The sequence below is a fragment of the Heptranchias perlo genome, chromosome 23 (genome assembly GCF_035084215.1).
Source record: "Heptranchias perlo isolate sHepPer1 chromosome 23, sHepPer1.hap1, whole genome shotgun sequence".
NCBI classification, from domain to species: domain Eukaryota; kingdom Metazoa; phylum Chordata; class Chondrichthyes; order Hexanchiformes; family Hexanchidae; genus Heptranchias; species Heptranchias perlo.
Window position 1 is genome coordinate 32,704,042 of NC_090347.1, and position 22,286 is coordinate 32,726,327.

A 22,286-nucleotide genomic window follows, 5' to 3' on the forward strand; every position below is an offset into this window, starting at 1 on the left:
AAAGCCCTGGAAATGAGTTCCTGACACGATGCCTTCACAGAGAAAAATTAGCCAGGTTTCTCACTCTTGATCAGTATCCAGCGACACCTACTGGAATGTGTGTGCGCATCAGATGAGGACATAGGTAAGCTGGGCTATAATGCTCTCCGCAATCATGTCGCTTGCTGATGTAGGTTGTCTTGGCTCTCAGATGAAGAATGACTTCTTGGGTAAGGTACTGAAGGGTATTCAGTATTGGTGGATCTTTACCCAGTGTGAACTGGAGCCCTCAGGAGATAGGAGTGAAAATTGAGAATGACATAAAATAACACATGCAAAGAAATTCATTCGATTCCCAAATAACTGAGATTATTGCATGAAGGAACTCTTCAGTTTCTGTAAGCTTATTACAAAAACACCTTATAATCCCATTTATCAGCCTCTTGCATTTATTCCAAGGCTTTTATTTTGGCTGTACATTCTGAGTGTTATCAAACTTTTAGTTTGCAGCTTACTTAATTAAAGATTCATATGCGCTTAATTCACAGAAACTCACAAGTTGTGAAGATGGAATAGTCAACTGTGCCACCACCAAGCTTTATATCATTCAGGAAGCTTTATGTTCACACTTAACACGAGATGGTGACAACATACTGTGTTGTATTTACTCATTAATTTCACAGTGTAAAATCAACTGGAAGCAAGATCCAAATGTGCATCGTATAAAAGCACCATATCAAAAGAGAAATGGAAATGGCCCTTTATTAAGAAAAAAAGGCATTTTAAGCAACACATAACAAGATATACTTCTGTAGCCTCAAGTTATATTTGTTTGTGATTCAGATTGAGAAATCACAAATAAAGTGCAAGATTTTGTCCCTAGTATTCACAGCAACATTCCCAGTTAGTCATTTTTTTACATTACTAAAAAAACCTATTGATCTTTATACTACAATAAGTGATCTAGATTTGAGTGACATTAACGAGTAGGCTTTACTGTCAGTGCAGTGAAGAATGTGCAAACTCTTTTGCTTAAATTTGCAGAAGCAGTGACACTCCAGCCAGCACCCATTTAGATGGTTTCTCCTTGGTCTTCAGATTAAAAGTCCAGACGTAGGTTGGGCCCCGGAGGCGCGTTTTGTAAACCGGGCATGGATACACATTCCGAGTATCCTGCTTGTCCACAGGAATAGCTTTGATGAAAATAACTGGCATTGTCGGGGTCAGTTCCTTCAAACGAGCATCAGTAATAATCCCAGTCTTAAAAAAAAAGAAAAGGGACTGTTAAAAACATGTAGATCAAACACGTCACCTGACATGGTAAGTGTTTAACAGCTGGATTTTCTGGCAAATTGACACAACTGAAGCTATTTGCTTTCTCAATAATCTCAGTCCTCAGAGAAGTACATTATTACCTCATTAGCACATTCCTAGACAATTTCTTACATTGCAAAAGTACGTCATTGGCTGTAAAGCGCTTTGGAACGTCCCTATATAAATGCAAATTTTTCTTCATATGATAACCTCTGACAGAACAAGTGCTGTATTGGGCTACTCCCTTCTTTTGTTCTGCCTGTTTTTGCTCCTCCTCTCTTACGGGCACAATTCAGACTGGATATAGTTCCACCAGTGCTAACTTCCCTCCACTATTCTGCCCAACTAGCTATTCTTCACTTGAGAGCCAAGACAGCTAGCATTATGCCCAAACCTAGCATTATGTTCTCATCACATATATATCATATATATGTATAGACACACACACACTTTTCAGTAAGTGCCACTGGATAGTAATCAAGAGAGTGAAACCTAGCTAATTTTGTCTCACTCTAGCCAAGGGCACTGAAGCAAATTTTAATACCCTAATTGCTGGCCTACCTGATGGATTCCTTTCTAACACAAAAATGTTTACATAGCTTATTATTGTGCATGTCGTATGGTTCCCAAATAGACAAATAAAGAGGTTCCAGTGTGTTGTAACTCTACATCATTGATGTTCCATGACAAAGTCTATGCCTTTTAAACAGAGAAAAGATTTATTACCAGCTTCAGTTCAGTTTCTCTCCTGCTTCAGTGATCACTTGCTGAAGTGGCAGCAACAGCAGCCAACAAACTCCATTTTCACTTTCCAGTACATGTACACAGTTTTGCCACCACTCAGCTGTGATGCGAGATCTTACTAGGGACCCAAAACTGACAGTCCTGGCCAACACATCTTAACCGTGCGTGTTTCTTACTGGTTGACCTACAGAGTATAAGAATCTATTCAGAGGTCTGCAGGCCGTCACGTATGGGAAGGATCAATGGTGTGCACCACTAACAATGTCCGTGTTTGGAATAAACAAGGAGGACTAACCTTGGAGAACATGGAGGCTTGTATAGTACTTACTAGACCTTACAGTCCGCATGGTTAAACTCTGTACTCAATGCTGCGAATGTTAGACAGTGAGCCCATCTTTTGTCCTTGTGAAAACACAAAGAGCATGTTCTGACAAAGTGCATTTTACATGGGCACTCTACTACTCAAATGATGTTAAATTGAGGGGGTACTGTTTTAATTGAGACATTTTATACTGCCTTGCTAAAGATTCCAGGTCAGTGCAGCCCAAATTGAATATTAGGTTACTGTAAAACCAAGTGAACAAGTCACACTGGTGTAAAGGTTCTACCAGATTTTCTGCCTGATTGGATAAGGATCTCTCATACTTGAATATAAGTCACACGCATTAGTTTGCAGGTTATGACGTTCATCATGATCTCGCTGATAACTCACCAAGATTATCCAATGGGTATCTAAATCATCATATAAACCAGGAAAATTCCAGGTTGGTTCCACTTGTTTGTTTTAGCTAAGTTGACTGATCCCAGCCAAGATGGCTGCAGGGACACTACGTTTAGCAGGAAATTGGTGTTCAGTTATCCCTGTGTTAAGTGTGCATGTGTGGACATCAGCTGAGGGTAGAATTGGTTCACCTGTGGTGGCCTCTCCCAATCAAATAGCCTTCCAACACTCACCATCAAGGCTCACACATAAATAATAGCCATGTGGACAATGTAGCAGAGGGTGACCAGTGCGTCTGTACCCAGCAAGGAGTTCATGCCTTCAGGTGGGAAAAGGGGGAAGAAATTGGCAAAGGAAAAATAAAGTGTGGGAAGCTATCAGGGCACATTTTCTGAGCCCTGGTGTGGTACCTTGTCAGCCACCAGCGCAGACTGGAAAATCGTGGGCATGTTGCCTGTAATTTTCTGTCCACTGATTTCGCACAGATAGGAAATCACGGTTACCGAGCCTGTGATTTTTCAGTCCACACTTGTGGCGGGTCAGGTTCCTCACCACAGGTGAGGACTCAGAAAATCTACCCTCGAATTTATGGTCCACATTTAATGGTCGTATTTATGACCTTCTCATTCTACCCAACTTATTCTGTGTAATCAAGATAATAGCTAAACATCAGATCCAGTTACAAAGAATTCACACACGCAGTTGTAATTACAGACACCTATACACACTATTCCAGACGCTTGCACACATACACGGGAAAGAATTTCTTTCAGACCAGATTGAAAAGGTACTGTCAACAGATGAAAATATGGAAAATGCTTGGGCCCACCCAATAAAGAGAGCAGGCTCGTTTAAGCAGTTGTTAAGATGGTGTGGTTGTAGATTTAACTCTCAGTAATGGTCGGCAATTGAATGCACCAGCAGTATGTCAACAGTCCTGGTTTCCCTCAGTCTCCTCTGTTTCTTGCCTATAAGAATCCTTATCCTACAGAAGATGATTTTGGGAAGTCTCAATCCAGTTCCCAGTGGGTATAGCCCACAGCACAGTACAGACCCTGATTCAGCACTGATTGCAGACTCATTCAGAGAGGCCACAGTATGGTTGGTGTAGGAATTGGAAAAATGTCACAGCCGTGCAGTATAGAACGCTCTTCTACAGTTGGGGTTGAGACACATTGTTGGGGAAGAGTAGGGAGAACTTCACTCTGCATCTAACCATGCTATACCTGGTTTGGGAATGCTTTATGGATGCCCGAAAGAGAAAGTTTTCCATTCCCCAGCACTAATACCCCTCATCTTGATAAACACACAAAAAAGAACACCATTACATATGGATTCAAGCACACATAACTATAGTCTTAAGTTTGTTCATACAAGGCCTATTATTCATGGGGAAGTCATACCCACAGAGTGTTGGTAAAGAGGTCATTTTACTGTAATCAACTCAGCCATCAATGTCAAATAGACTCTTGCCTAAATGTTAACTGGCAAAAAATAAACAAACTCTTCTCTTAAATGTTTTCTAAATTCATATTAAAATCATATTATTGCTTGTATGCAATATGCACTGAATAAAGAAAGATTATGGCTAAATGGTTAACTCAGACTGTTAAAGTTGAAATAATTCAACAAGTAAACAAAAGTCCAATCAAAAACTCCCAGACAGATTTGTTCAGCCCACCTGAGATCAACAGTATCTCATTACAATTACAGAAATCATTTAAGATTGGTGATTAGATTGTGTCTAATTATATTAAAGGACTGTTTGGAGGATCTTAATGGAACCAATAATTACTTAAGAAAGAATACGCCCAACAACTGCAGGCTTTTCACCTGGAATAACTTGGCGTAGGGTAAGTTTTTCCCCCAAAACTTTCTCTGCCAGTTTTCTCCTCTTCCCCATCTCTCTTGAAGGCTAAAGGACTGGTTCCCAGGGTGCTTGTTGCTCTCTGGTACCATGCCCAGTGGCCATGATTCATGTAAGCCTCAACGGTGAGCACTGGCAGTTTTTTTTGCCCTTGGGGACGGTACCCACAGCCAAGCTGGATTCTTTCCTCACCTGATGTCCACACTCACCCACAGCAGTGGCTTCTGGATAGGATGAGGATTGGAACCCTGATGCATTTTTCGTTCTTTAACACAGGAGCACTGAGGCTAACAGTAGCAGTCCTACCATCATCCCAGCCGAGATTAGCAAACCCAGCACAGGCCAAGGGATGAAACCTGAGACCTTCACAGCCTGTATGGCTCGCGCGGAATAAGTTGAATTCAGAATGACTTGTGATGTCAAAATCAGTGCACAGATCTCACAATAATCTAGTTGCTCCTGCGTAACTAATGGTTTTCCATGAAAGTGGAAAGAAAGAATCAGGATTATACTCAAGTGTGCCTTCTATATGAAGTTGGAATGAACAAAATTGGTGTATTAGATAATCTATGTTTGAATAAGTAAGCGGGAGGAACAATTGCAGGCAAAATTTAATAAGGACATGGGTAAAGTACTGCACATAGAAAATAAAATGAGCAACATTAGTACTCCATGAATAATGTTGAAAAGCTATGGGTGAAGTTGAAAGAGATCTAGATCCGACGTGTTCAATTACTGCAGAGAAACAATCAACAAAGCAAACAGAATGCTGAACTATACAGTCAAAACAGTGGAGCATGAGTTTTAGGGAGAGATGCATAAACTGTATAGTACACTAGTCAGACCATTCTTTGAGAGCTATATACAGTTCTGATCACCAAAACGCTAGAAGTGAACCACAAGACTGATTCCTAGCATCAGCTAACCTACTTATGAAGAAAGACTCTAGGAACTTGGGCTTTTAGCCTTGAAAGTAGGTGATCTTAAGGAATATGCAAAAGATAAATCTGGAACATTACTTCAAATTAAACCATGATAGTAGGATGAATGACACAGGGTCAAAATGGTGAAAGGCAAATTCAGGGCAGAGATCAGAAACATTTTTGTCCACACAATGAATAACCCACACATGGAATGGACTTCCAGGTAAAGTCATGAAGATAAAAATCTTGGAACCATTCAAGAAACAGTTGGATGCTGTGATGGGGGGGACACTGTAAGGTCTTTATGGATGATAGAGTTCAGATGGGTCGAGTATCTATCTTGTGATCCAGAAGCTGAGTGCTTGCACTTGTGGAACTGTATGATTAACCCACGCAATGGACAAATAGAGAGACATGAATTTAGGTAATGATGAATGAAATGGTGTACACACGTGAGGAGATTTACCATGCACGAAGCAAAGCTGAGAACTAAGACAATCGTTGCCTTGGTAACAACCCTGATGTAGATGTGAGTCTTGAAGCTGATTAATCCCTCTGATCACAACTTCAGCACTTTGTACATGGAATGACACGGGGGTGAAATTGGTCTTTGGGCGGGAGCACAGAATGGGTGACAGTGAATCAGCAACCCGTTCTACCCCCTGCCCGATTTACACCCCGCCCAATTTGCTCCCTGCCCATTTTACCCCCACCCGATTCACCCCCACCTGATTTACTCCCTGCCTGTTTTACCCCCACCCGATTTACCCCCAACCCAATTTACCCCCTCACCCGATTTACCCCCACGCCTCATTTTTTTCCCCATTGCCTTCAATCACTCTGAGGAAGTCACGCTCGCAACTGTTGGACAAAAACCTAGAAGCCGCACTAAGATGTACTATCTGATAAGCTCATGCCAGAATTCCAAACTTTGGTGAAAGAGAAAGACTAAAGTATTGCAGTGAATGGTGGTAGATGTTTGTTAAGTAAACAGGTACGTTTACCCGTATAGTGTGTAAAACGTTTTCTACTAAAATTAGTGTATGTGGATGAAATGGTATCGTCATTGCCACACCTGTGTCTAGTCAGCGATATCTATTGGACAATACTGATGCCCATATCCTAACTAGCACCACATCCTGTTCACCCATCACCTCTGTGCTCGTTCACCTGCATTGGCTCTCAGTCCGGTAACGTCTTGATTTTAAAATTCTCATCCTTGTTTTCAAATCCTCCCATGGCCTCGCCCCTCCCTATCTATGTAACCTTCTCCAACCCTCCGAGATCTCCGCGCTCCTACAATTCTGGCCTCTTGTGCATCCCTGATTTTTATCGCTCCACCAATGGCGGCCGTGCCTTCAGCTGTCTAGGCCCCAAGCTCTGGAATTCCCTCCCTAAACCTCTCTGCCTCTCTACCTCTTTCTCCGCCTTTAAGACTCTCCTTAAAACCACCTCTTTGATCACCTGTCCTAATATGTGGCTCGGTGTCAAATTTTGTTTGATAATACTCCTGTGACGAGCCTTGGGACGTTTTACTCCGTTAAATGCAAGTTGTTGTTGTTATTGTAGTTTAATCGATTTTAAACTAGTTTGTGTCGGTGCAAAGCAATTTAGACTCAAAAACTTTAAAACCTTTAACTTTAACAAAAAGCTCATCAGCTCTTCACTAAAATTAAAAATGTAACTGCCATTTGGATTCTGGCGAGTGCAGTTTTATACAGGCATGCAAGCACATTGCTTTGCCTGGCCAAAGAACACTGCAGAAATGACAGTATAACTCAGCACTGCAGGTTACACAATGCTATCAGTACACAATGATCTTAAAGTGTTACTTGCAGTAAATATGCAGGTGAGGTACGTTTACCTGTATAGTGTGTAAGGTGTTTTCTACTAAAATTAGTGCATGTGGATAAAACGGTAGTTTTACTGTTGGTGTTGTAAAACAGCTATGTCCTCTGGTCAGGGGACCGGATAGCATGACAGCAAACCACAGCAGTCATGATGGAGACAGAAGATGCACAACTCCTAGTTCAAAACAGCAACATAACTTGTAAATTGTATGCATTATAAAAATAAATTATGTTCAGAATCTGGACGCTGTAATACATGATTGCATATTTTATGATTGTATGGAGTGCTTGATTGTTGGGCGTTACAATCTGAACCTTTTAAGTGTGCTAACAGTCTTGTAAAACCTTACCAGAATTGTTTACTGCACAATCGTACAGAGCATTGTAGGAGGTGCTGAAATTAAAGGGTTAATCCTCATAATCCACATTCCAGGATATCTTGTAAGAAATACATTCTGGTATAGCCAGGTGAAACTAATTAGCACCTTTGCACCAACTCAAGCTAGGAGGCTGTCAACACTGAAGATCGAAGACACCTGATGTATCATAGTTGGTAGACAGATAGCCCTTAATGAGGCCTTGAAAGATAACTTGTTATTAGAGTCTTGTCTCCTCCTCATGATTTAAGCACTGGGAAGCAAAAAGGACAGAAGAGATAATTGGAAGTATTTTTAATTAAAATCTGTCAATCGCGGTTTTTGATATGTGTCTGTTTAGATGAATGACACCTTTGAATGTGATCCACGTAGCTGGATTGGCCACCTTGAATGGTCAATATTGGTCATGTCACTTGGAATGGGACTTCATGTGTGACATTTTAAGGAATTTAAGGTCAGCCTTCCTTCACCGAAATTGGAAGGTTTTCAGAAGGAGTTTAGAGGGCCCCAGTTGATCTTTGAATATGCAGAGATTGAAGTTTTAAGTCTTCAGATCAAACGTTGTAAAGAAAATGATGGTATAGTGGTTTGGTACAGTATTATAGTATGTGCAAGGTTAATTTATGCTAGGAAGAGCAAAGAAGGGAGGTAAGACTCATGGATGCTGCAGGACCACCCCAGAGGTGAAGAGTATCCCAGAGGAAGGCTGAAGTATCCACAGCAAGCTGCTACTTAAGGAGAACGATTATATAATTTTATGCTCATATAACAAAAGCACAGCCCTAATACTGAAAACATAGCAGTGATATATTAGATAGATGCCATGAACATTGCTAAGTCTGTACTGTAATCCTGGAGATTGAATGTAACTTTGTTGTACTGTTACTAAGCAAAACCCAGCTATGCTCAGATATGGTGTTACATCAAACCTAATTTTATTGTACTGCTACAAATCCATCTATGTCTGATACACTTCAATTATTGTTGTGGTGACTTTAATTTGATAATTTACTATTATCACCAATACTTGAACCTTGCAATAATATTAATCACATTATTGTCAAGTAGTTAAATAAAATAGTGTTAGTTAATACATCTCCTGCCTCTGGCAAATAAGAGGCAAGTTGCATGGCACTCAGTGTTATCTGTGGTTCAGGATTGGTTAACAATTAATATCTTTTGTCAGGGGTATGTGGGTCAGTTTGAAGAGAGCTAATTTAGCCATTGTATATGAAATCTTAGAAATGAATGGTAAATCCCAATCTAAACCTCTAATGCATATATAGTGGTAAAAAGGAAGATTTATCTTACACCCTTCAAAGAATATAGATTACATAATTGGAATTTTTGATGTATTTCTTACATATTGTGGTGGATTTAGTATTCATATTTCCTATAGTATTTAAACACTATCAGATTCTGGTCTGTACACAAGGTGAATCTCACAGTTTTGTGCCAGTGACAACGTCCCTTCACATCCAACAAACAGGCAAAGTTTGATCTGGCAGTTCTATGATATAGTTTCAGTTTTTTCAAAGCAATTAATATATATTATACAACTGGTCAATAAATATTCACTTAAAACCCCTGAATCATTTTGTAACCTAATTTCCTGTAAACTCAATTAAATGCTATTACAGATTAAGTTAAAAAAACTGTCAAGAATTTTCTAATTTTTTTGATGGACTGCACAGTCTAATTTGAGTGAGCTGACTTAGCTTTTCTTGGGCCATCGGGGAGAACCAGCGCAAAAAAAGCAGTGCATCTCACTTCAAATATTTATACAACTGAAATTGGAGACAGCAAATAGTAACATTTTGATCCTTTGTAGAAATCCTCGAGGTAGAGAGGCTAGTTGTGGTTACATTGCAAATCCCGTGTCTGTGGGAATTTGAAATCTTTATTATCTGATGTCAGAAGCCTGCATTTTGATTTGGTTAGAAATAAGATGGGTCAAAATCTAGCAAGACTCTTTCTTGAAGTGTGTCTGCAGAGAAAGCTCATGTCTCCAGGGGAAAGTATACATTTTGGAAGGTCACTGGTCCTCTTTCAACGATCAGTACTATTTTTACTATCAGATCCAATTTATTCATTTAAACCCAGCTGATTAGTAGTCTCTCAGTAAGCAAACTGATTCAAAAGCAAATCAACAGAAGAAAACATAGTGGAATCCTGTCATAGATAATAGACCAGGAATGTCAGAAATGGCAATATCAGCAATAGCTATGTCTTCCATTGCCGATCATTTAGTGACGCTGCATATAATTTGCGTAGCTGCAATATTGTTAAGAAGCTAATCAATAAATTGCTGCAGAAAAATCTGTAGATGTGCAAACAGCTGCCATGCTAATACAATGCAGGCTGCATTCAAACTGCCTTCATTATTCAAACTTCAGCGCTTTCAACCAATCACAGATGAGTAACTGTCCCATAAATGTCAGCCATGCTTCTCCTGAAGTGAACAGAGTGTTTTTTTTAATGCCAAAGGTGACCTACCAGGATAATTATTTCTTCAGTGTGGCATGCAACTATCTCTCAGGGAGATTTAAACCAAACGTAATATAACAAATTTTAATTGGCTAATCAATTGGGCTGACAAAAGGCAAATAAAATTTAATGCTGAAAAGTGTGCACATTTGAATTTTCCTGTTTGAGGCATGATAGTGCTCTGCTCGCATCACATCTATCATCACAGGTCCTCTCCATATTGCCATTTGCCAATTCAGTTCCTGTCATTGTATACACACGTATTTTATTTTGACCAATGTGCGGTTTTGACAAGAGGCGGCCAGCCTTTGCTAGAGTCACTTCCCGTAAATCAGAAATTAATCAAGTCAAATGTGTTTGCCTGGGTTCATCTTTTTGAGGTATTAAGGTAGGTACGTGTGTTTTCACACTGAGGGAGAGAAACAAATTCAGTGGGGGGAATTTTCGCCTTCACTGCCTGGGCAGTAATCTGACAGAACGGATTGCCCGTCCGACTTTAATCCCATTGGATGAAAATTGGGTGGGTTTTATAATGGGCGGGCAATCCTCTCTGCGAGATGGTGAAGGTGAAAATTACCCTCATTATCTCTATATGACTAATCAGGGACTATTTGAAAGGAAGACAGTTTTGGCTAGATTTACATGTCCCAGTAAAATTCAAGCCAGAATGCCAGAACTGGTACAAATCATGCCAGAAGTGTAGTGTGCTAATAGCATGATTTTTCCTGGATCATTTGCGTAAGTATTCACAATTCCAGGTGCAGCCTAGACCTGTTGTGGTGTTGGTTCAAGTTAAAGGTACGTCGCCACTTAAAGGGAAGTGGTCACATTGGAGCAAAGATTCTTACAGCTGTTAGAAAAGTCCATTTCAAATTGACCACCAGCTATTGTCAACAGTAGGGAAGGGGGTTGGGGTACAGAGCGACAGTCAAAAAACATACCCAGTGCATAGGCAATATATGCAGTCACAGGACAAGTGATTGAGCGGCTCTGCATCTCATTGTTCGCGACTGGTGAAGCAGACATTATGCTACCTGAGGTGCGTGCAAGAACATAAGAACATAAGAAATTGGAGCAGGAGTAGGCCAATCGGCCCCTCGAGCCTGCTCCGCCATTCAATAAGATCATGGCTGATCTGATCCCAACCACAAATCTAAAGAACACAAGAAGTCGGAGCAGGACCCGGCCACATAGCCCCTGGGCCCTCTCCGCCACCCACAGGGCATTGACCGATCCGAACTCAGCTTCATGTCCAATTTCCTGCCCGCTCCCCATAACCCCTAATTCCCTTTACTTCTAGGAAACTGTCTATTTCTGTTTTAAATTTATCTAATGATGTAGCTTCCACAGCTTCCTGGGGCAGCAAATTCCACAGACCTACCACCCTCTGAGTGAAGAAGTTTCTCCTCATCTCAGTTTTGAAAGAGCAGCCCCTTATTCTAAGATTATGCCCCCTAGTTCTAGTTTCACCCATCTTTGGGAACATCCTTACTGCATCCACCCGATCAAGACCCTTCACAATCTTATATGTTTCAATAAGATCGCCTCTCATTCTTCTGAACTCCAATGAGTAGAGTCCCAATCTACTCAACCTCTCCTCATATGTCCGCCCCCTCATCCCCGGGATTAACCGAGTGAACCTTCTTTGTACTGCCTCGAGAGCAAGTATGTCTTTTCTTAAGTATGGAGACCAAAACTGTATGCAGTATTCCAGGTGCGGTCTCACCAATACCTTATATAACTGCAACAATACCTCCTTGTTTTTATATTCTATCCCCCTAGCAATAAAAGCCAACATTCCGTTGGCTTTCTTGATCACCTGCTGCACCTGCATACCAACTTTTTGATTTTCTTGCACTAGGACCCCCAGATCCCTCTGCACTGCAGTACTTTCCAGTCTCTCGCCATTAAGAAAATAACTTGCTCTCTGATTTTTCCTGCCAAAGTGCATAACCTCACATTTTCCAATATTATATTGCATCTGCCAAATCTCCGCCCACTCACCCAGCCTGTCTATATCCCCTTGCAGGTTTTTTATGTCCTCCTCACTCTCTACTTTCCCTCCCATCTTTGTATCATCTGCAAATTTTGATATGTTGCACTCGGTCCCCTCCTCCAAATCGTTAATATAGATTGTAAAGAGTTGGGGACCCAGCGCCGACCCCTGTGGAACACCACTGGTTACTGGTTGCCAGTCCGAAAATGAACCATTTATCCCAACTCTCTACTTCCTGTTCGATAACCAATCCTCCACCCATGCCAGAATATTACCCCCAATCCCGTGATTTTTTTATCTTAAGTAATAATCTTTTATGTGGCACCTTGTCGAATGCCTTCTGGAAGTCTAAATACACTACGTCCACTGGTTCCCCTTTATCCACCCTATACGTTATATCCTCGAAGAACTCAAGCAAATTTGTCAGACATGACTTCCCCTTCATAAAGCCATGCTGACTTTGTCCTATTAAATTATGCTTATCTAAATGTTCCGTTACTGTCTCCTTAATAATAGACTCCAAAATTTTACCCACCACAGATGTTAAGCTAACTGGCCTATAATTTCCAGCCTTCTGCCTACTACCCTTTTTAAATAACGGTGTTACATTAGCAGTTTTCCAATCTGCCGGGACCTCTCCTGAGTCCAGGGAATTTGGGAAAACTATCACCAAAGCATCCACAATCCCTACTGCCACTTCCCTCAAGACCCTAGGATGGAAGCCATCAGGTCCAGGGGATTTATCCGTCTTGAGTCCCATTATTTTACTGAGTACCATCTCCTGAGTGATTTTAATCGTATTTAGCTCCTCCCCCCCGAGAGTCCCCTGTTTGTCCAGTGTTGGGATATTCTTAGTGTCCTCTACTGTAAAGACTGAAACAAAATATTTGTTCAGCATTTTTGCCATCTCCATGTTTCCCACCATTAATTTCCCGGTCTCATCCTCTAAGGGACCTATGTTTGCCTTAGCCACCCTTTTTCTTTTTATATAACTATAAAAACTCTTGCTATCTGTTTTTATATTTTTTGCTAATTTCTTTTCATAATCTAACTTCCCTTTCTTAATCAATCCTTTAGTTACTTTTTGCTGTCTTTTGAAGAATTCCCAATCTTCTATCCTCCCACTAAGTTTGGCTACCTTATATGTCCTTGTTTTTAGTCGGATACTATCCTTGATTTCTTTACTTAGCCACGGATGGCTGTCATTTCTTTTACACCCTTTTTTCCTCAGTAGAATATATTTATTTTGAAAGTTGTAAAATAACTCCCTAAATGAACACCACTGCTCATGTACCGTCTTACCCTTTAATCTATTTTCCCAGTCCACTTTAATCAATTCCGCTCTCATACCATCATAGTCTCCTTTATTCAAGCTCAGTACGCTTGTTTGAGAATCAACCTTCTCACCCTCTAATTGGATATGGAATTCAACCATGTTGTGGTCGCTCGTTCCAAGGGGATCCTTAACTAGGACATTATTAATTAATCCTGACTCATTACACAGGACCAGGTCCAAGGTTGCCTGCCCCCTTGTAGGATCAGTTACATACTGCTCAAGAAATCCATCCCTGATGCACTCAATGAACCCGTCCTCAAGGCTGCTCTGCCCAATTTGATTTGTCCAGTTAATATGATAATTAAAATCCCCCATAATTATGGCTGTTCCCTTATTACATGCCCCGACTATCTCCTGATTAATACTTCTTCCAGCAGAGTTGCAACTATTAGGAGGCCTATATACTACGCCCACTAATGTTTTTTTTCCCTTATTATTCCTTATCTCCACCCAAACTGTTTCATTATCTTGATGCTTTGTCCCAATATCATTTCTCTGTATTACAGTGATTCCTTCCTTTATTAACATAGCCACCCCACCTCCCCTTCCTTCCTGCCTGTCCTTCCTGATTGTTAAATACCCTGGCATATTTAATTCCCAGTCGTTGTCACCCTGCAGCCATGTTTCTGCAATGGCCACAAGATCATACCCATACGTAGTTATTTGTGCCGTTAACTCGTCCATTTTATTACGAATGCTACGTGCATTCAGATAAAGAACTTTCAAATCTGTTTTGTGATGCTTAGTTCCTGCTTTTTCCTTTTTTAACACTTTACCTATTACTCCATACCTTCTGTCCCTTCCTGTTACGCTTTCCTCTCTCTCCCTGCTCAGGTTCCCAACCCCCTGCCACTTTAGTTTAAACCCTCCCCAACAGCACTAGCAAACACTCCTCCTAGGACAGCGGTCCCGGCCCTGCCCAGGTGCAGACCATCCGGTTTGTACTGGTCCCACCTCCCCCAGAACCGTTTCCAGTGTCCCAGGAATTTGAATCCCTCCCCCTTGCACCATTCCTCTAGCCACATAAGAACATAAGAAATAGGAGCAGGTGTAGGCCAGCCGGCGCCTCGAGCCTGCTCCGCCATCCAGCAAAATCATGGCTGGTATTATACAACAACTCCACTTTTCTGCCCTATCCCCATAACCCTTAATTCCCTTAATGTCCAAAAATCTATTGATCTCAATCTTGAATATACTCAACAACTGAGCATCCACAGTCCTCTGGGGTAGAGAATTCCAATGATTCACAACCCTCTGAGCGAAGAACTTTTTTCTCATCTCGGTCCTAAATGGCTGACCTCTTATCTTGACACTATAATCCCTAGTTCTAGACTCTCCAGCCAGAGGAAACAGTGGGCTGGATTTTCGCACCCGCGATCGGGTGCGTTCGTGGTGGGGGGGGCTGCGAAAATCGGGGATTCCCGGGGCGGGTCAGGAGCCCGGCTCCAACCCGCCCCATTTCCGGGTTCCCCACTGACGCGCTCACATGCGTGCACAGCCCCCGCATGTGGGACTCCCACCGGCAATTAAAGCTGGCGGGGTGCCACTTAAAGTACTTGAACAGGTACTTCAGGTTGTTTACAGACCTGATTGACCTGTTATTTTAGCAGGGATGGGATTTTGCAACTGACTGGGACTGTTTCCTGTACTGGGGGAAACACTCCCAGTTCAAATGGACGTGTTGCAGCCATCAGCCTGTGGCAGCTGCAAAGGTCCATTTGACAGGTTGGGGGGGGGAGACCCTCACTCATTGCAGGAGGCCACTCTGTCACTTTGGACAAAGTTTGGCCTCCACCACCCTCCTCCTAACAACAAAATTCACAAACTTGCACACTTACCCAGTGCCCAGACACATGTACCTACCTTGCGGACCCTCTCAGATGTACATCTTCTGGATGGGGGCCACCGTAGCTGCAGTTATGACCTCCTCGGAGGGCGAACAGCATCACCAGCCTCGCCAGCCACGCCGTCTACCTCTGACACATGGAGCTCCACAACACAGTGCTGTGACACATCCACCTGCACAGCAGGAGGGAGGGCAACGGCAGAGAGAGATGCGTCGCAGAGGGCATTACCCTCGCCACAGGGTCTACAGACCGAGGCTCAGCTTCCTGGACCTCTCTGAGCAGCAGTGCACACGGAGGCTCAGAGTCACTCGACATGTAGTCGTGGACATCTGCAGCCTCCTTCATGCCGAGCTGCTCCTTGTTGGCCCGAGCACATCTTCTTACCTGTCGCTGGCAAAGTCACCACTGCCCTCAACAACTTCTCCTCCGCATCCTTCCAGGGTGCCACCGGGGACATTGCTGACGTCTCTTAGTCGTCTGCACAAAACAGCCCTGCAAATACACCTACACCCACTCTGCAGTGACACAATGGGTGGCATCAGTTGTGGGTCTTCATTGTGATCCTCAGGAAAGGGCATTATTGCACAAACCAGACAAGATTTGCAAAGACGTGGCAGTAGTGGTGCCAATATAATGTGTAATGTGAGTTGGTCAGAAATTAAATAGAAGTATAAACCGTGACAAACCCTCAAACACCCTTGTGCATCCCCTTCATGCTCACGACACGAATGCCTTACGCTTCCTACTGCACATATGTGATGCATGCCCTGTAGCTGCAGCACAGGTAGTGGAAGGTTGAGTGAGGCTGACCATGAAAGAGATGCATGAGAGGGTGAGTATGAGATAGAGCCATGAAATTGTATGAGGATTGGGTTGAGTGGTAGTGGCGGGATGAGTACTGGCGAGGTGAGTAAGTGCTGTGAAGATGAGGATGAGGTTTGAGTGGGTGTGAGGGGTGATGTGACAGAGTAGTGTTGGCTGTGCAGAAGGAGATGTGGGGTGAGGGCAGTGATGTGGCAGACGGAGTGTAGGGGAATGAGTAAGTGTACTCACTTTGGCTGATCTACTTAGGTCATTGCAGCGCCTCCTGCACTGTATTCAGGTGGGCGATATGTTGGTGGTGCAGGTGACCTCCTCTGCCACCTCGAGCCAGGCCTTCTTGGTGGCAGAGGCAGGCCGTTTCCTCCCGCCCCCCGGGGGGAAGATCTCTGTCCTCCCCCTCCTCCTCACCCCATCCAATAAGAGCTGGAGTGAGGCATCATTAACCTGCGAACCCGCCGCCATGGTAATATCGGGCCCAGCGTCTCAGCATCTAACATTTCCAGCCCTCTAAGAATTTTATACGTTTCAATGAGATCATCCCTCATTCACCTAAACGCCAGAGAATATAGGCCCATTCTACACAATCTCCCCTCATAGGACAAATCTCTCATCCCAGGAATCAATCTAATGAACCTTCATTGCACCCCCTCGAAGGCAAGTATATCCCTCCTTAGGCAAGGAGACCAAAACTGTACACAGTACTCCAGGTGTGGGCTCACCAGAGCCCTCTATAATTGCAACAAGACCTCCTTACTCTTATATTCCAACCCGCTTACAATAAAGGCTAACATACCATTTGCCTTCCTCATTGCTTGCTGTACCTGCAGGTTAACTTTCTGTGATTCATGTACTAGGACACCCAAATCCCTCTGAATACCAACATTTCTTAATCTCACACCTTTTAAAAAACATTCTGCTTTTTTATTCTTCCTACCAAAGTGCATAATTTCACATTTCCTGACATTATACTCCATCTGCCACCTTCTTGCCCACTTAACCCGTCTATATCCCTTTGCAGCCTCTTTGCATCCTGCTCATAGCTTACTTTCCCACCCAGCTTTGTATCGTCAACAAACTTGGATACATTGCACTCAATCCCCTCATCTAAGTCATTGATATATGTTGTAAATAGCTTAGGCCCAATCACTGCAGCACCCATCTAGTTAGAACCTGCCAACCTGAAAATGACCCGTTTATTCCTACTCTCTGTTTTCTGTCCGTTAACCACTCCCCAATCCATGCTAATATATTACCCCCAATCCCATGAGCCCTAGTCTTGTGTAACAGCCTCTTGTGTGGCACCTTATCGAATGCCTTTTGAAAATCTAAATGTACGACATCCACTGGTTCCCCCTTATCTACCCTGCTATTTACAGCCTCAAAAAACTCTAATGGTTTTGTCAAACACGATTTCCATTTCATAAAACCGTGTTAACTCTGCCTAATCATGTTATGATTTTCTAAGTGCCCTGTTACTACGTCCTTAATAATGGATTCTAGCATTTTCCCTACTACTGATGTCAGGCTAACTGGCCTGTATAGTTCCCTGTTTTCTCTCTCCCTCCTTTCTTGAATAGCGGGGTTACATTTGCTACCTTCCAATCCACGGGAACCACTCTAGAATCAAGGGAATTCTGGAAGATCAAAACAAATGCATCCACTATTTCTGCATTCAACACTTTTAAAACCAGGGGATTTGTCGGGTTTTAGTCCCATGAATTTCTGCAGTACTTTTTCTTTACCAATCTTAATTACTTTAAGTTTCTCACTCTCATTAGATCCTTGGTTCCCTTTTATTTTTGTGTCTTCTACTGTAAAGACAGGTACAAAATATTTATTTAACATCTCTGCCATTTCCTTATTTCCCATTATAAGTTCTCCTGTCTCTGCCTCTAAGGGACACACATTTAGAATCATAGAATGGTTACAGCACAGAAGGAGGCCATTCAGCCCATCAAGCCCGTGCCGGCTTTGTAAGAGCAATCCAATTAGTCCCATTCCCCCGCTCTTTCCCCGCAACGTGTAAATCTTTTCCCTTCAAGTATTTATCCAATTCCTTTTTGAAAGCCATGATTGAATTTGCTTCCACCACCCTTTCAGGCAGCGTATTCCAGATCATAACTACTCACTGCATAAAAAAGCTTTTCCTCATGTTGCCTTTGGTTCTTTTGCCAATCACCTTAAATCTGTGTCCTCTGGATGTTGACCCTTCCGCCAAGGGGATCAGTTTCTCTTTATTTACTTTATCTAAACCTTTTTAAGCACTTTTGAACACTTCTATCAAATCTCCTCTCAACCCTCTCTGTTCTAAGGAGAACAACCCCAGCTTCTCCAGTCTATCCACGTAACTGAAGTCCCTCATCCCTGGAACCATTCTAGTAAATCTTTTCCGCACCATCTCTAAGGCCTTCACATCCTTTCAAAAGTGTGGTGCCCAGAATTGGACACAATACTCCCGTTGTGGCCGAATCAATGTTTTATAAAGGTTCAACGTAATTTCCTTGTTTTTGTACTCTATGCCTCTACTTATAAAGCCCAGGATCCCGTATGCTTTTTTTAAACTGCTTTCTCGACCTTTCTCCTGCCACTTTCAAAGATTTGTGCATATATATTCCCAGGTCTCTCTGTTCCTGCACACCCTTTAGAATTGTACCATTGAGTTTTTATTGCCTCTCCTCATTCTTCCTGCCAAAATGTATCACTTCGCATTTCTCTGCGTTAAATTTCATCTGCCATGTGCTCGCCCTTTCCACCATTCTGTCTGTGCCCTCTTGAAGTTTATTACTATCCTCCTCACTGTTTAATGCACTTCCAAGTTTTGTGTCATCTGCAAATTTTGAAATTGTACCCTGTACACCCAAGTCCAAGTCATTAATATCTGTCAAAAATAATAGTGGCCCTAGTACCGACCCCTGGGGAACACCACTGTATACCTTCCTCTAGTCCGAAAAACAACCATTCACCATTTTCTCTGGTTCCTGTCATTTAGCCAATTTCGTGTCCATGCTGCCACTGCCCCCTTTATTCCATGGGCTTCAATTTTGCTGACAAGCCTATTTTATGGCACTTAATCAAATTCCTTTTGAAAGTTCATATACACAACATCAATTGCATTGTCCTCATCAACCCTCTCTGTTACCTCATGAAAAAACTCAATCAAGTTAGTTAAACACGCCTTGCCTTTAACAAATCCGTGCTGGCTTTCCTTAATTAATCCACACTTGTCCAAATGACTATTAATTTTGTCCCGGATTATCGTTTCTAAAACCTCCCCATTACTGTTTACTTTCTCTAATTGCTTCCTTTTTACATACTTGTAAAAGCTCTTACAATCTGTTTTTCTATTTCTTGCTCGTTTACTCTCATTCAATTTTATCAATTTTTTCGTCATCTTTTGCTGATTTCTAAAACCCTCTCAATCCTCAGGCTTACTGCTCTTTTTGACAACATCTTCTTTTAATCTAATACTATCTTTAACTTCTCTAGTTAGCCACGGTTGGATCACTTTTCCTGTGGAGTTTTTATTCCTCAAGGGAAAGTATACTCGTTGGGAATAATGAAATATTTCTTTAAATGTTCGCCATTGCTTATCTACCATCATATCTTTTAATCTAATTTCCTAATCTACCTTGGCCAACTCGCCCCTCATACCTATGTAATTGGCTTTGTTTAAATTTAAGGCCCTAGTTTCAAATTTAACTACATCACTCTCAAACTCGATATGAAACTCTATCATATTATGATCACTCTGCCCAGAGGATCCTTAACTATAAGGTTACTAATTAACCTTGTCTCATTACACAATACTTACACAACAAAATAGCGTGTTCCCTAGTTGGTTCCTCGACATATTGCTCTCGAAAACTGACTTGAACCAAGGATCCCCACAGGCTCCATATAATGAATTACAAAAAAATAAATCTAAGGAATACACATAAAAAGTACTTTTTCTCCCTAACTAAGTTTAAATGGTTTAGAATTTGGCATTACAGTTTAAATTTTCAGCTCTGTGTCACAAGCAGACTACAAGAATGTGAGTCTCTGGGGCTTTGGGGGCTAGATAGCTCAGCACCTGTGGGCTGCAGGTGATCCACAGACCATAGTTTCAACATTCCTGTCATTGGGAAATGGCCAGTTTAATATCAACTCGTGCACTAGACTAAAGGCAATTGGAGGTACAAAACACAAGAAGAGTCTGAACGTCTGAGGAGCTGCTCCCTGAGAAGCTGAGGGACCATTTTGTCATTAACTCTATCTCTGTGTTTGATGTGTTTGGGGGTGGGAGGATAAATCCTGCCTATTCCCATCAATGGCTATCAAACAACTTTTTTGCAAGTATTAACTTTCAGACACATAGGCAGCATTCATGAATTTAGAATTGGAGATCAGGAAGTGGCATGAATGTGGAGTGGTAGGTGACTCCAAGCATTGGAGGAATCGTATGTACTTCCAGAGAGATCACAGTCACTCCATCTCAGGCCAGCAAGGAAATCTGGGATAACAACCTGACACTAGAACAGACACAATAACAATCTCAGTGAGGATCACTGCCCACATTCAGTCAAGGGGTTTGAATATCACAAAGAATGACAGAGAACTCAAACACAGGAGACTGTTTTGTTGCTCAGTTTCTTGCAAGGTTTCTAGCCACTGATCAATAGGTTTAGCAGATCCAGCCTCTGCTGGAACAGTAACAAACAATGAACCACAAAGGGTAGGTTAAAAAAAAAAATCTATAAATGAGACAATTGAATTTTGAAGTCATTCGGCCACTAAGCACAAACATTGATCTGTGTATTAAGATAGCTGAGTACAAATTTGGTTTCCCCCTCCACCCAACTTGTCTTGGACATGGCAACAATATCTTATGAGAACAAATGATCTGGATGGTAAATATGAGGCGATGTGACTTGGGCACAAAGGCAGTGAGTCAGAGGGGTTACTAGCAGAGACATAAACATGGAAGAGGTTTGAGAAGCATTGGCCAAAAGGCATTTGGATAGCATTTGAAGTGGCATGAAGTAAGGGAGAGAGATACAAGGTGGAAGATAGGAAAGGAGGATACTAGAAACCCTGAGTGGGTAAGAGGAAAAAAAAAATCAATAATGTTATAGTTTCTCCTTCCATTAAACTAAGCGCTGGTGTTTTAATACGGCCTCCTGTCACTCTGCTACACAGGAATGCATCTGCTGCAGGTCCTGGATGGCACTTAACAGAAGGTCACATTTAAACCCTGGGATTTATTTAATTGGAACAAATTAAAATTAGACAACACTGTCAACTCAGTATTAATTTGCATCTTCACTCAGATGGCCTTTGTGAGAAATGGAATAGTTTACACTGGAACAGTAGAGAGTGCTTTTCTGAGTTTGGGGTTAAGGTACATTGTTGGCGAAGAGTACAAGGGACTTTTACTCTGCATCTGACTGTGCTCTACCTGTCCTGGGATGCTGATACTGGGCCCTAATAATTGAAAAATATTTCAATCCGCAGCACTGATAAGCTTCACCCTAATGTGTAGAAGACTCATCAATGAATGAGTATTGCTGCAATGATAATAACTGCCACTAAATTCAAACAAAACAAGGAAAGATTTTGATTTCACAGGCAATGTCAAAAAGCTAAGAATTACGTTCACCAATTATGACATGAAATAATACAATAAAACGATCTGATATAATCTACTGGTAACAGTGTCCAAACATTTGGTTTTAAGCGCCACAGTAATTTGTCAAAAGACAGCAATCAGGACAATGTTTCAATTTTAAAAAATGAAAGATGGTATAAATTGGACTTGGGAAAAGAATGGATGAAAGGTGACATGAAGGACATTGCTCAGTGTTAACGACACAACGCCAAAGCTGCCTTGTCTGCTGTCAGCTATATGCCGAATTACCCTACCATCGACCAGTCCAATGTTTATACTCAGCATTTGCTGGCTAACAGTCTATTTGTAGAGGTAAATTTTGTATTGCTTGGGAATTGAGAATATTAATTCCCTGAGCAAGAACCAGGTATTTCTT

The 22,286-nt window shown here is 41.9% G+C and overlaps 1 protein-coding gene across 1 annotated transcript in view; it reads right to left on the reverse strand.

The window, feature by feature from the left end:
- Nucleotides 1-445: 445 nt before the first annotated feature.
- LOC137341235 (dynein axonemal heavy chain 9-like) overlaps nt 446-22,286 on the reverse strand; it is a 422,940-nt gene continuing 401,099 nt past the window's right edge. Inside the window, exon 69 of the mRNA XM_068004307.1 lies at nt 446-1,239. Coding sequence (XP_067860408.1) covers nt 1,012-1,239 — 228 coding nt within the window. The 3' untranslated portion in view covers nt 446-1,011. The remainder of the gene's footprint in view (nt 1,240-22,286) is intronic.